Source organism: Jatropha curcas, chromosome 8 (genome assembly GCF_041381405.1).
Source record: "Jatropha curcas cultivar XTBG-Jc1 chromosome 8, XTBG_Jcur_1.0, whole genome shotgun sequence".
Classification (NCBI taxonomy): domain Eukaryota; kingdom Viridiplantae; phylum Streptophyta; class Magnoliopsida; order Malpighiales; family Euphorbiaceae; genus Jatropha; species Jatropha curcas.
Window position 1 is genome coordinate 25,722,627 of NC_143158.1, and position 13,348 is coordinate 25,735,974.

The 13,348-nt window shown below is 29.6% G+C and overlaps 1 protein-coding gene across 1 annotated transcript; it reads right to left on the bottom strand.

The window, feature by feature from the left end:
• Positions 1-11,665: 11,665 nt before the first annotated feature.
• LOC149494411 (uncharacterized) lies at positions 11,666-12,538 on the bottom strand. Its single transcript, XM_089725491.1, has 2 exons — positions 12,112-12,538; positions 11,666-11,697 (listed from the first exon to the last, which is right to left on the bottom strand). The coding sequence occupies exons 1-2, from the start codon at positions 12,536-12,538 to the stop codon at positions 11,666-11,668; spliced, it is 459 nt and encodes a 152-aa protein (XP_089581617.1).
• Between the last annotated feature and the right edge of the window lie 810 nt (positions 12,539-13,348).

Sequence of the window (13,348 nt, forward strand, 5' to 3'; positions counted from 1 at the left end):
CCCTTGGCCTGGAAGCGCTCGCGACTTGCACTGCGCGCTCGCGTAGTTGGCATGAAAACTCTCTGACTCTCAATTGGCATATTACGCGATCGCGACTCTCAAGTGCGCGCTCGCGTAGTTGGCATGAAAACTCACTGTCTCTCATTTGGCACACTACGCGCTCGCGACTTTCAAGTACGCGATCGCGACTTGTGCCTGATAACACACTGTCTCTTATTTTCTGCATCTCGCGCTCGCGACTTCCACAGGCGCGCTCGCGACTTGGTTTTTCCTGCATTTTTGGACTTTCTTTTTCTATGTAATTGGGTTCTTTGCTCAACTTGTATGCATCCAATCATTTCAAAACAAAAAGACAACATTAGAACATGTATCAAAACAACATCCAAGCATGCAAATGATGTGAAATCACATGAACATTATAATTTATGAAGTGATGAACTATTACTATGATGTTGTGTTATACATTTGACATACCAACATTATGCTCCATTGAGGTTAGGTAGAAACCATGTCGATAAGGCCATGTCGCGACATAGGATAGCAGATCTGCGCCTCATACAGTTTGTTACTCCGGCTACAGGCCGTTGAGTGGATATGATTATATGGGCCATAGCAGCCAAGTATACAGTATTCATCCAGTTTATACAGTTTTTCTTATCACCTCGGTTTCGCTATAACCTTATGGAGCCATACAGATATCTGGATATAATATTGCATATATCATACAGATAAATGAAAGATATCATGATATGTATGCTTATATGTGCCTTGTGTGCCTACATGATTCTTATATACAAGTATGTGCTTTATTGTTTCTTTCCTTGTTGAGATATCCACTGAGCTTTATTTGCTCAGGGAGTTACCTGTTTAACTCGCAGGTTTTGAGACTGGTCAGTAGAGGGTCCGTTTACAACTGCTGCAGTTCATCTGTAGAAGACCCGGTCTTCAGGGTAGAAACTCATTTTGTTATTTTTTTTGGCATGTACAGGGCACACAGTTGGGCCCAATCCATTTTGTAAACAGTATCATGTCTTGTAAATATTCAGTACATCATTACTATAAGCAAGCTCAGCATGATATTAGATTCATTATACATTATGATTTCAGCATGTCAGTTCATTCAGTCAACCAGTTTGTAGCGTCTCGGCTCGGTTTATTCGGGTTTACGGGTGGACCGGGAAGGGATGTTACAATTTGGTCCTTCTATTTTGGATGAAAAGAAATATGGGAGTGAAGTATTGAGTATAAAAATGTAGTTTAATAATTCCTTTTATTATGTGAACCTATTGTCTTAAAATTTTAAATTAAATTATTTTTGGAAGAACAATAATATGTTTTATTGAGATTTTTTCTTTTATATGCAAAAAATTGATTTGATATGTGGTTAATATAACTTTCGGTACAATAATTTTCATAGTTTTATAAATTGAAGTGTTCAGTAGATTAAAGTGAAAGTTAAGGATGTTATAAAATTTTTTCGTAATAAAAAAAAAGATGAATTTATATATTGATTCATAAAGTAACTACAAGACTTATAACGGCATAAGTATTCATGAAGTTTACCACATAAGATTGCTCCATTGTCGAATTTTAGTTAGTTATGATAGTTTTCATTAGCAACAAAATAACACAAATTGAAAATTGGTTAGATATTTAGAGTTGTTTTTGCATTAGGGATGAATAATACTCGTTTTTTTTACCAAAAATCAGATTGGACGAACTTATTTTTTGGTCCGATTCTATTAGATATTAAAAAATTCTATCACTAATTAATAGATTTAGCAAAAAAACCATTTTGTTTTCGGTTTTTAGTTTGATTACCACGTCTAACTAACCACATTATTTTTAAACCCAAATAATTTATTTGATTTCTAATAACTGAATCCAAATAGAGCTGAATGAGTTTTCTTCGGTTTTTATACTATTTGATTTCAGATTTGATTACTATAAAAATACATTTGGTTAGACTGAAATCAAAATTATTCAGTTTGTTGTACCTCAGCTGACTGAGTGCTCACCCTACTCTGCATTGTGGTTCTTTTTGCTTCAAATTAGTGAGAAATTTAAAGAATTATCTAATTATGTGAACAAAATTTCATTATCATGGCTCATGACATGAAACTTCATTTCTTGTAAATCAGCAAATTAAATTTGTTTCTGAGATTTGAAAAAAAATTTTCTCTTTACAGTTGGTTTGTGTTTTATAGTGTTCAGTAATACAACAAGGGCTGGACAACAATTATAATTGAGATGATTCGAATTCGAGACCTCCCACTTCTTATATAAGTGAAAAAACTGACCACGCCACTACCTAATTGACACATTTTATAAAAAATTAATCTACGTAACATTTAACTTTTAACATTTTATGAGAAACTATTCAAACAATTAATAGCTAAACGTTAGTAAAACGGCTAATAGCTACCAAACCAACTAATTTTGCCGAATAAATCCTTAGAATCATTTTAACAAAAAAATAATGGATGGCGTAGTCCTGCTGTGCAAGCCTGGGGTAGCGTTGCGACTGCAGGATGGCAAGCCTTCTCAGATGGAGCTGTCTTTGAGGAGTTGCGGATGGCTGGCTTTGGTGTGGTGTTTGAAGAGGCTGAAGGCTAGTACATGCGGGCTATTTCGGGGGTGCTGGATTGCCATAATAATCCAGCAATTGTTGAAGCTTTGGCTCTTCGATACTGTTTATCTTGGGCTATTGAAAATTTAAATTCCCCGGTATGTGTTTTTACAGATTGTCAAGTCCTTCTTCATGCTTTAAACTCTAAGGTTCCTGATTTTTTGGAGTTTGCTGTGATTATACATGATTGTAAGAATTTGTTATTATCTAGAGCCAATATTGCTGTTAGATAGTGTAGAAAACAAGCTAATGTAAGTGCCCATTCTCTTGCTCGAGTTTTCTATCTTCAATGCTCGACGTAATATTTGTTTTGCTTTAAAAAAAAAATTTTGGATATTAGTCCCTTTTTCTTTTTTTTCAACTTTGAAATTTTAAATATTATTTTATTATTTAAAGATAATATACTAAATTCATAAATTTATCCATGTACTTTAAAAAAAAAAAAAAAAAAAAACTGTGACAACTTCAAAATTTGAGAGAGATTATTATTTCTTTGAAGTTACGAACATTGTGCCCTCCCTATATTAGCAATAACAACTTTTGGTATTTTTGACTTTTATGTGTAAAATATTCACTTGATGTGTAGTTATTATAAATTTTTTAAATAATAATTTTCACATTTTTCAATTATTTAATAAGTATTTAATCAATTAATTTTATAAGTTTGAATATTTAATAGAATAATTTTTACAAATTAAAATATTTAATGGGTGATGAGTTAAAATATTCAATAAATCAAATTGAAAATTGAAAGTATCATAATATTTTTTTAGATAAAATACACGAGTAAATGTATGCATCGCCAAAGATAATACTTTTTAATTTTTTTTGTCCACGACAAAGTTTGACGTCTCACTATGATCAAGTTATACAAATATGGAAACAAATTTATTCATTTCACCTATTTATTACAAATTTACACTTGTATATTGGTATAATCAAATTTTCATTTTATTCAAAAATAAACAAATAAATAAAACTTTGTTTATGATTCTATATTTTTAATTATTATAATCAATCAAAATTAAACGGCCTTTATTTTTTAACCAACAAAATTAAAATCCTCAATGATATCTTTTTTAATCCATAAACTTAGCAGAGGTGTTTTAGAAACTCATGTTTCCCTTCTTCGTGCTTTTATATATTATAGATAATCAAATTTTCATTTTATTCAAAAATAAATAAATAAAATTTTATTTATAATTCTACATTTTTAGTTATATCTTACTGTTTTATATTATTCATATTTTAAGGAAATTCCTAATTGCAGTAGTTTTTTGGATTGATAATATAGTTAGATTATTCACTCATTTGATAAAAAAATAACTTTTTAATTATTTTAATTGCACATATCTCAAATATCATATTTCTAAATATATAAATATGTAAATATAATTTAATATTCAGAGAACATTTAAAATTTTATTTTTAGTATTAGTTTTTTTTTGAAATCGATAAAAATAATTTTTTATTTGCAATTTTAAGCTTAATTGCAATTGAATATTTTATCGTTACTGAAGTTCGAAATTGAGATAAAATTGATAGAAAAATTAAAATAAATGAATTACATAAAAATCCTATCATATAATCACGGGACTATTACACTAGGCTTGAGCTATATAATCTCTTCAAGTTGTATCCTCTTTTTATCCTATTATCGATTTAGATAATAGAGAAGCTCCAAGTTTCACTTCTCATTGGCATTCTTTTCGCTATAATTCTTTTCACCTCATCAGATGTCTTAGCTCGCCAATTTGCCGAAATAATTCAAAATCGTGAGCTTTTGACTTCCTCTGACCAAATAGGTATATCTTAATATGAAATTGATACTTTTTTTTTTTTAAAATTTATTGCTTTTATGCTTGCAAAGTAGATATGAAAGTAATTGTTAGGAAATTAATAATAATAAGTATAATTTACAAAGACTTTGATCGTGATGATACTGTCCTTAAGAAACTTATGCCCCACTATGCTAGTGTTGGGTGTCCATTTTTTTGAATATCTAAATTTTATGTTCTTTAATCAATTCATTTGAAATTTTGGAGTCCCACCAAATCAATTCAAAAGGATAGGATACTAAAATATTAAAAACTCTTTTAACTTCATTATCTTTTTTCAACGTGGGACCATTTACTTATCACTAATTGTATATATGAGAATAATAAATATAATATACAACATTATTGAGCTAATTATTTTGCTCAATTTGTAAAAAAAAAAAAAAAAAAAAATGCAGATCTAAACCAATTTCATGGCAATGGGCAAGTGCAAGAGTACGGATATGGGCAAAAACATAAACATCAGCAAGATCATGAGCACGGGCACAAGCACAAGCATAGGCACAAGCATGAGCACCAACATAAGCATGAACACAACAAACACGAACATAAGCATGACCATGAGCACGGGCATGGACATAAGCACGAACACAAACGAGCACGGGCACAAGCACAAGCATAGGCACAAGCATGAGCACCAACATAAGCATGAACACAACAAACACGAACATAAGCATGACCATGAGCACGGGCATGGACATAAGCACGAACACAAACGTGGTCACTATAACGAGCACAAGCATGAAAATAAACATGGACATGAGCATGGATACGGGCATGGATATGGAAAAGGGCATAGCGACAAACACTTTGCATAGCAAGTCAAGGCGCGCATGGTTAATCAAGTGGAGCCTTAAGTTGGAAATTAGATGACAAATCTTCACATATTGCAACTTGTTAACTTGAATAACTGTTGAGAAAAATAAAAAAACATATAAGTAGCCAACATATACATGAAAGTTTGTATATGACTAAGAGTGATTACTGCTGGACCATTAATAAAACTAATTACATCATAAGTATTGGAGCGGTTTGGATCAAATTTAATACTCAGCTCTGAAAACAAATATAGATTGTTTAAGAAAACATTTACCTTTCCTAGATTATAATAAAAAAGTTTATTAATTTGATTAAATTATGTTTTATCTCACATCATTAATAATTAATATATTTAATATAAATCAAGATGGAAAAAATCCATTAATTACTCCTTAATATTTTTAAAATGACTTATATTTATGGAAAACTGGACTAATACTTAATTATATTTTTTTACCGATAAAAAATAATTATGTCGTGCTATTTAATCCAAATCAAGATGGGTTACATCAAATTCACGTCGTAGATACAACTAAATCGGGTAGGGTTAATATATATATATATATATATATATATATATATATATATATATTCAAAATATCACGGTTACCACAACAATGGTTTTCTCATTCAGCCCTTTATATATTTTCTAATTACAATATTATTCTTTTATTTTTTTATTTTTTTATATCTTTTTAATTACAATGATGCCATTTTGCTAACAATCGATAATTCTACCTTATGGCTTCAATATGTATAATATTATCTTTTGACTTCAACATGTACAATATTATCTTTTGATTATTTAAAAATTTCTTTCTGTTAAAGTAAAAAATATATGAGAAATTTATGAAAGTTAAGTTATAAATCATTAAGAATTATATTACTTGTTAGGTAGAACTTAAGAAATTTAAAAAACACAAAAATGAGTATATTTTTATATATTTAATAAATTTTTTAGTAAAAAGTGATAAAATAAAAATACTAAATGTGAATTTTATGTGTCATAGTAACAAATTTGTAATCTTAAAAATAGAAAAAAAATTTAACAACTTTAAGATGATTAACAAAAATATTTATATTATTAAAAATATACATAATCTTTAAATACCATATCATATTTAATAATGATCTATTTTTCTTGATTAATTAAAATTTTTTAAACACAATTTCTATAGGTAATAATTTCTTAAAATATTCTTAATTGTATAATTACAATGATTTTACTTTAAACCCTATAACTCAAATGGCATCGAGAATGATCAAATATCCAACTATTCTATTAATATTCAATAATATCATATTAAGAAAGGTCAAATGCATAGATTTATCCTTGAAGTTTACGCGATTTGTTTGTAGTACCCTTAAGTTTTCCGGGAATCTATCATAATCATGCACTTTTTCATTTCATTAATAATTATGCCTTTCATTGAAATCACTTTGCAAGAGTTTAATTATAATCTTACATTTTTATTTTTTATTTTTTAGATGAAGCATAAATATTGTTGAAATGTGAAAAATATTAAAATATAAAATCATGATAGGTTTCCTTTAAATTTGAGAGTGCTACAAGGTAAATCGTATAAATTTCAGGAGCAGATTTATACATTAGGCCAATTAAGAAAACATTGCCCCGGTTGATGCGTTATTATCGCAAATGATAAAGTCACAGAACCTTATATATCAACAAAAATTTCTATCGTGGGTGATGGCAGTAGGCTTTACCCTTATTCGGCTCAGCTCTATCCTATTTAGCATAAATGCATCTCAGATGAAAAAATACTATCTATATTTGTCTTAAACCTATTTGTCAATATATAAATATGTAATAAACAGATTGAATCACACTAACAAGTTATTGATTGGATGATAAGCGACTTCATTTCTTTGATACAAATCTCTCTGTACATATTTTGTTTAAATCATTTCTTTTCTGACAAACAAACTATAATATTCTAAAGTCTACAAAGTAAAAGTCTAGAAAGTGGGAATTTTAGGGAGGTAATTTAATAGTTGAAGCATCCTTTTAAATTACTCCAAGTTGCCACATCTTGGAAATTTATTCATTTAATGGTAATTAATTACTTCAAAAGAATTCTAAACCTTGACTATTGAAATTCAATAGACCAATTCACTGATTGCCGCATCTCCTGCACAATTGTTTGCATAAATAGAGAAGCTCCAAGCTTCACTTTCTCATCAAAACGCAAACAAGTATCTTTTCAATTATTTTGGGTTGCTAAAGGAGAATGGAGTGCTCAAAAACTTTTCTTCTTTTTATTGGCGGTGTCTTTGCCGTTGTTCTTTTCACCTCATCAGGTGTCCTAACTCGTCAACTTTCTGAAACAATTCAAAATAGTGAGCTTTCGGCTTCCTCTAATCAAATAGGTATATCATGATCTGAAATTAATATTTTAATTAGCTTTTTTATTTTTAAATTTATTGCTTTTAGCTTGCAAAGTATGGAAGTGATAATGTATCGGCTAAATCATTAAAAGAACTCCTAACTTTGCTATTAGTTTTAATTTTATCATAAATCCAACTTTCTTCTCTTAATACCATGAACTTCAACTTTAGTCACAATAGCATTCTAATTTCAAATTGTATCCAATTTAATCAATAAATTAAATAATACTGTCGTTATATTCATCTTAAAAATAAAATATTATTTATTTATTTATATAATATTAACAACAAGTAATGATTCCCTAAAAATAAAATGACGTCGTAATAAGTAAAAAAGTATTTTTATAATAGATCTAACTTAAGAATAATTTCAATAAATCCTAACTAAAATTTACATGCTTAAAAAATGGCTAGACAAAAACATACACTAATATTCTACGCTTATGACTAACTAAATTTTACTTGGCTTTTTATGAATTTAAATTCCTAACCAATTATAGTCAGAGTGCTATTAAACAGTGAGTTTTTGATTGACCTGACTATGAGAGAGAGTATATGTTCAATAAAAATAATATTTTATGCATTAAATTGAATATAATTTAAAATTAAGGTACTATTGTAACTAAAATTAAAGTTCAAGGTATTAAGAGAAGAAAGTTAGATTTAGAAATACAATTAAAATTACTCACAAAGTTTGAGGTTTTATTAGTGATTTAGCTTATAATTTACAACAATACTGAGCTAATTATACTTTGCGCAATTTGTAGAAAATAATGCAGATCTAAACCGATTTCATGGCCATGGGCAAATGCAAGAGTATGGACATGGGGGCAAATATGAACATCAGGAAGATCATGAGCATGAGCAGAAGCACGAGCACGAACATGAACATAAACATGAACACAAACACGAACATGAACATGAACATAAGCATGAACACAAGCACGACCACAAACATGAGCACAAGCATGACTATGAGCACGAGCATGGGCATAAGCATGAACACAAACATGGTCACTATAACGAGCATGGACATCAACATGGATACAGCATGGATATAGAAAAGGGTATAGCCGCAAACACTTTGCATAGCAAGTCAAGGTGAGCATGGTTACGCAAATGGAGCCTTAAGTTGGAAATTAGATGACAAAATCTTCGCATATTGCAACTTGTTAGCTTGAACAAGTGCTAAGAAAAATAAAAACATATCCGAATGTTTGTACGTGAATAAGAATATTGATTGTGGGGCCATTAATAAAACGAATTACATAAATAAATATTGCTATTGTACAATTGAGTTATAGTTTCTTAGCACTAAAATAATGTGACATGTATGATTTACACTTACATTTCACTTCTTTTTATGTATTTACCTTACTCTCTTGTTATACAGTGATATATAGACTTTATATTGGAGCGGGTTTGGATCAAATTTTTTAATACTTGTATTTAATTCACCAATAAAATTAATATGTTTTTCTATTTATTCTAAATTAAAGTTATTTTAAACGGGATTCAGGTCACAGGTCGAATTAAACTGAGCGAGGTTAATATATAAAACAAAAAGAGCTTAAAAAAAAAAAAAAAAAAAAAAAAAAGAAAGAAACGAATTAGATCAAATTTGAATAAATTTGGATTAGGTTGATACATATTTATATCCGCTCTATTTAAATGGGTCGTGTTTCACTTGCTTCCTTTGGATTGAGTTGGATCCAATATCTAGTGAGTTGGATAATTAGACTCTATATCTTGTAATCTTTGACTTCCAATGCAATTAAGGAATTTAGTGTGAACAAGAACTTCATGTTATTTTAAAATAAATAAATAAATAAAACTTCATTTATAATTCTACATTTTTATCCATCATCTAATATATCATAGTCGATGGAAACTGTCTTAACAACTAAAAAAATGATGGAAAATTAAAATTAGAGCACTACAATAACTTCTTAGAGTTACCTACTATACAATTCAGACAAAACCTTAAAAGGTGAGAGTTATATGGTTATTAATTTTTTTTATGCAAGCTATAACCAATAGTCGAAGTGATACAATACATTTGAATTCCACTCACGGGTTAAGCAAAATTAAAGGCTTGTTTGACAATACTAGTTATTTTAATAGTTGCTAACTGTTTTAATAGTTATTAGTTGTTTTAATAGTTGTTAGCCGTTAGATGTTATCTTTTAGCTATTAGTTGTTTAAATAATGGTTAAAGCGAAAATCTTCGATAAAAATAACTGTTTGGTTGAAAATAAATTTAAAATGTGAAAAAAGGACATCAAAATATTAACTTAGAATTTTCACTTATAGCTATAGAATTAACTCATTATATAAAAAAAAATGATTTCACTAAAACTAAATTTTCAAAAATTAAGAGCAAAAATTGAAAAGCTCACTATTTTATAAATAAAATCGAAAATTTTCAATATTTTTGAGGATCAATATTTTTAAATTTAAATATTTTTACTTGAGTTAAAATGCAAATATAAAGAAGGATTTTTTTTTCCTTGCATAAAACATAATATAAAGAAATATAAATATTGTGAAATTATAGTTGTTCAAACTTGAGACCAAATTAATAACACTAACATATGTATGTATATGTATATATATATATATATATATATATAGTTTAAATATAAAACAATTGTTTTTGGGCCCATGTGTTGTAGCTGTCCATTATAATTTAACTTGAACAGTTTATCAATAATATTAAAACAAAAAAAAAAAAAATCAAGTATATGCATCTATATCCCCTTTGAATTCAGTCAACAAATAATATGATAATGGAAGGATTTTAAATTAATTAAAGATAGGGTTATAAAAAAATTTTCAATAAAAAAAATAAAACGCTAACATTTTAGAAAATGGTCCATCATCCTGTAAAAGTTACTTTATATAGTTGGTTACCCAACATTATAATATAGGGCAATAGTGTTTTAATTATGTTAAAACACTAAAAGTTACTCTAACACTCTTGCCGAACACACTCTAAAATTCGATCTATTGAAAAATAATTACAAGGAGATGCATCCTAAATCTTCTCCGAAAATAGAAATTAGTTTTATAGTAAAAGAAAGGTATGAAATACTCATAGATAAATAAAAAAAGCCTATATGCCCAAAATGACGCTTCACCTATATATCTTGTAAATATTGAAAAAAATATATATACAAAATTTTATTTCCACAAGCTTAGTAATTTTTCTCTAGTAATGAAAAAAATGTTTTGTACAATAGACTATAGAGAGTGGCATTTCCTTTTATTTACTCTCGCCATACGAAAATCATACCATATGATCACGGAACTATTGCTGAAGCGGTTAAAAATATATATTCTTTTTATCCTATTATGAATTTTAGATAATATATTTCTAAAATATACATATCCATCCCTAAAGATTTGAAAATTAGCTATATTTTTCCTTTTCCTCTAATATTTAAAATCTAATTCTGCCCCAAAACATAATTGTGGATGAGAAGTCATCACTTTAAATGTTGTTTATGGATAAAAAAGAGTTGGTGATATACAAAATTATCTTTTTCTTTTATTATTATTACTATCAAGAGTGTCCTTCCATTTGATTAGATGAGAGACTAATTCATTTCGCCCTGAAAAACGATTATATTTAAAAGTCTTTTCCAAGATGCTGACTCTACAACTTGATTCTAAGATCATCAAACTAAGATTTAGTACGCTTTAACCATTAGATCAAACTATCTTGAATAAATTATTTTATTGATACAAATCTCTCTGTCCATATTTTGTTTAATTTCATTTCATTACCTACAGTGAAACTATAATATTCTAAAGTCTACAAAGTAAAACTCTAGAAAGTGGGAAATAAAGGGTGGTAATTCAATAGATGAAGCATCCTTTTAAACTACTCCAAGTTGCCCCATCTTGGAAATTTATCCATTTAATGGTAATTAATTACTTCAAAAGAATTCTAAACCTTGACTATTGAAATTCAATAGACCAATTCACTGATTGCTGCATCCCCTGCACAATTGTTTGTATAAATAGAGAAGCTCCAAGCTTCACTTTCTCATCAAAACTCGAGTAAGTATCTTTTCAATTGTTTTGGGTTACTAAAGGAGAATGGAGTGCTCAAAAACTTTTCTTTTTCTTATTGGTGGTGTCTTTGCCGTTGTTCTTTTCACCTCGTCAGATGTCTTAGCTCGCCAACTTGTTGAAACAATTCAAAACCATGAGCTTTTGGCTTCCTCTAACCAAATAGGTATATCTTGATCTGAAATTGATATTTTTAATTATCTTTTTATTTTATTTTATTTTAAATGTATTGCTTTTATGCTTTCAAAATATAAATGGAAGTAATTTTTAGGAAATTAATAATAATGATAGGTATATGTAAAGGACATGTATCGGATGTGTATCTTGTAACAGAACTATTACCTTGTTTGTAACCAGCGATTTCTCGTTCAATTTGGTAAATCATCGGCCCATTACTCTCTCCATAACGCTGTTTTAATTCGTCCCAAAGAGCCTTTGCATTCTTACAGAACACAAACGCATTAGAGATGTCTTTGGATATAGCGTTCAACAACCAGGAGACTACCATGCTGTCTGCTGTCAACCATCTATCATAATCATCAGATTCCGGTGACGGCGGTTTGATTTTGCCGTTGATAAATCCGAGTTTCTTCTTTGCTCGGAGAGCGATTTGAACGGATCGACTCCAGGAAAGATAATTTTGTCCCGTCAGAGGGGTGTTAACAAGGCTGAACCCAGGAGCTTCGGAATGGTTAACATGATACGGATCGTCCGCATTAATTTTGGTGTTAATCGCAGCGAGAATCTTCGCTAAATCGTCGGGAGACATCATCGTAGTGAGCTTTGTTTATGCTCTGATACCATGAAGAGAATTAAAGAAACCGGTAGAAAGTATACATATTTGAATTAGGAGCAGAATGATAGACTCCTTCTTGTCATTTTATTCGCAGCAAAATAGGTTACATATATACACAAAAGAAGTTATAACTAACCTATTCTAAAGGGAGTTGTTACAATCTGTTACAAGATACACATCCGATACATGTCCTTTACATGAGTTGAGTTGCTTAGCTCCGTTACCTGTTTGTTGTGATTCTGGTACTGCGATTGCCGATTATGATAACAATCGGCGGTTGATGCAATTTTTGATGGGGTTAGGTGACGAATATGACAACGTGAAAAATCAAATTCTGCTCCAAGACCCATTACCTTCCCTTAATAAAGCATTCTCTATGATCATAAGCGTTGAAAAACAACGGGAGGTACAAACTGACAGTACTGCTTCCTCTGAAACTGCTGCTGTTATGCTTGCTCAAAGGAATCCTATAGGAACTCGCGGCAGTGCAGGTGCTGGGTATACCAGAAATCTTTCTTCTGCAAGAAAAGAGGAACGTAAAAAACAGTATTGCTCTAAGTGCAAAACTACTGGGCATACCATTAATGACTGTTTTCTTATTCATGGATACCCAGATTGGTTCATCGAGTTGCAGCGGAAGAAGGGAGTGGATGTTCGCAAGTATTACAGTGCAAATAATGTTGTTCGAGTTGCACCAGCTGATAACCCCTTAAATTTGGTGGTGCCGCAGCAAAAGGGCATGGATTCTTTGAACACAGGAGTGCCCGATTATTTACTACAGGA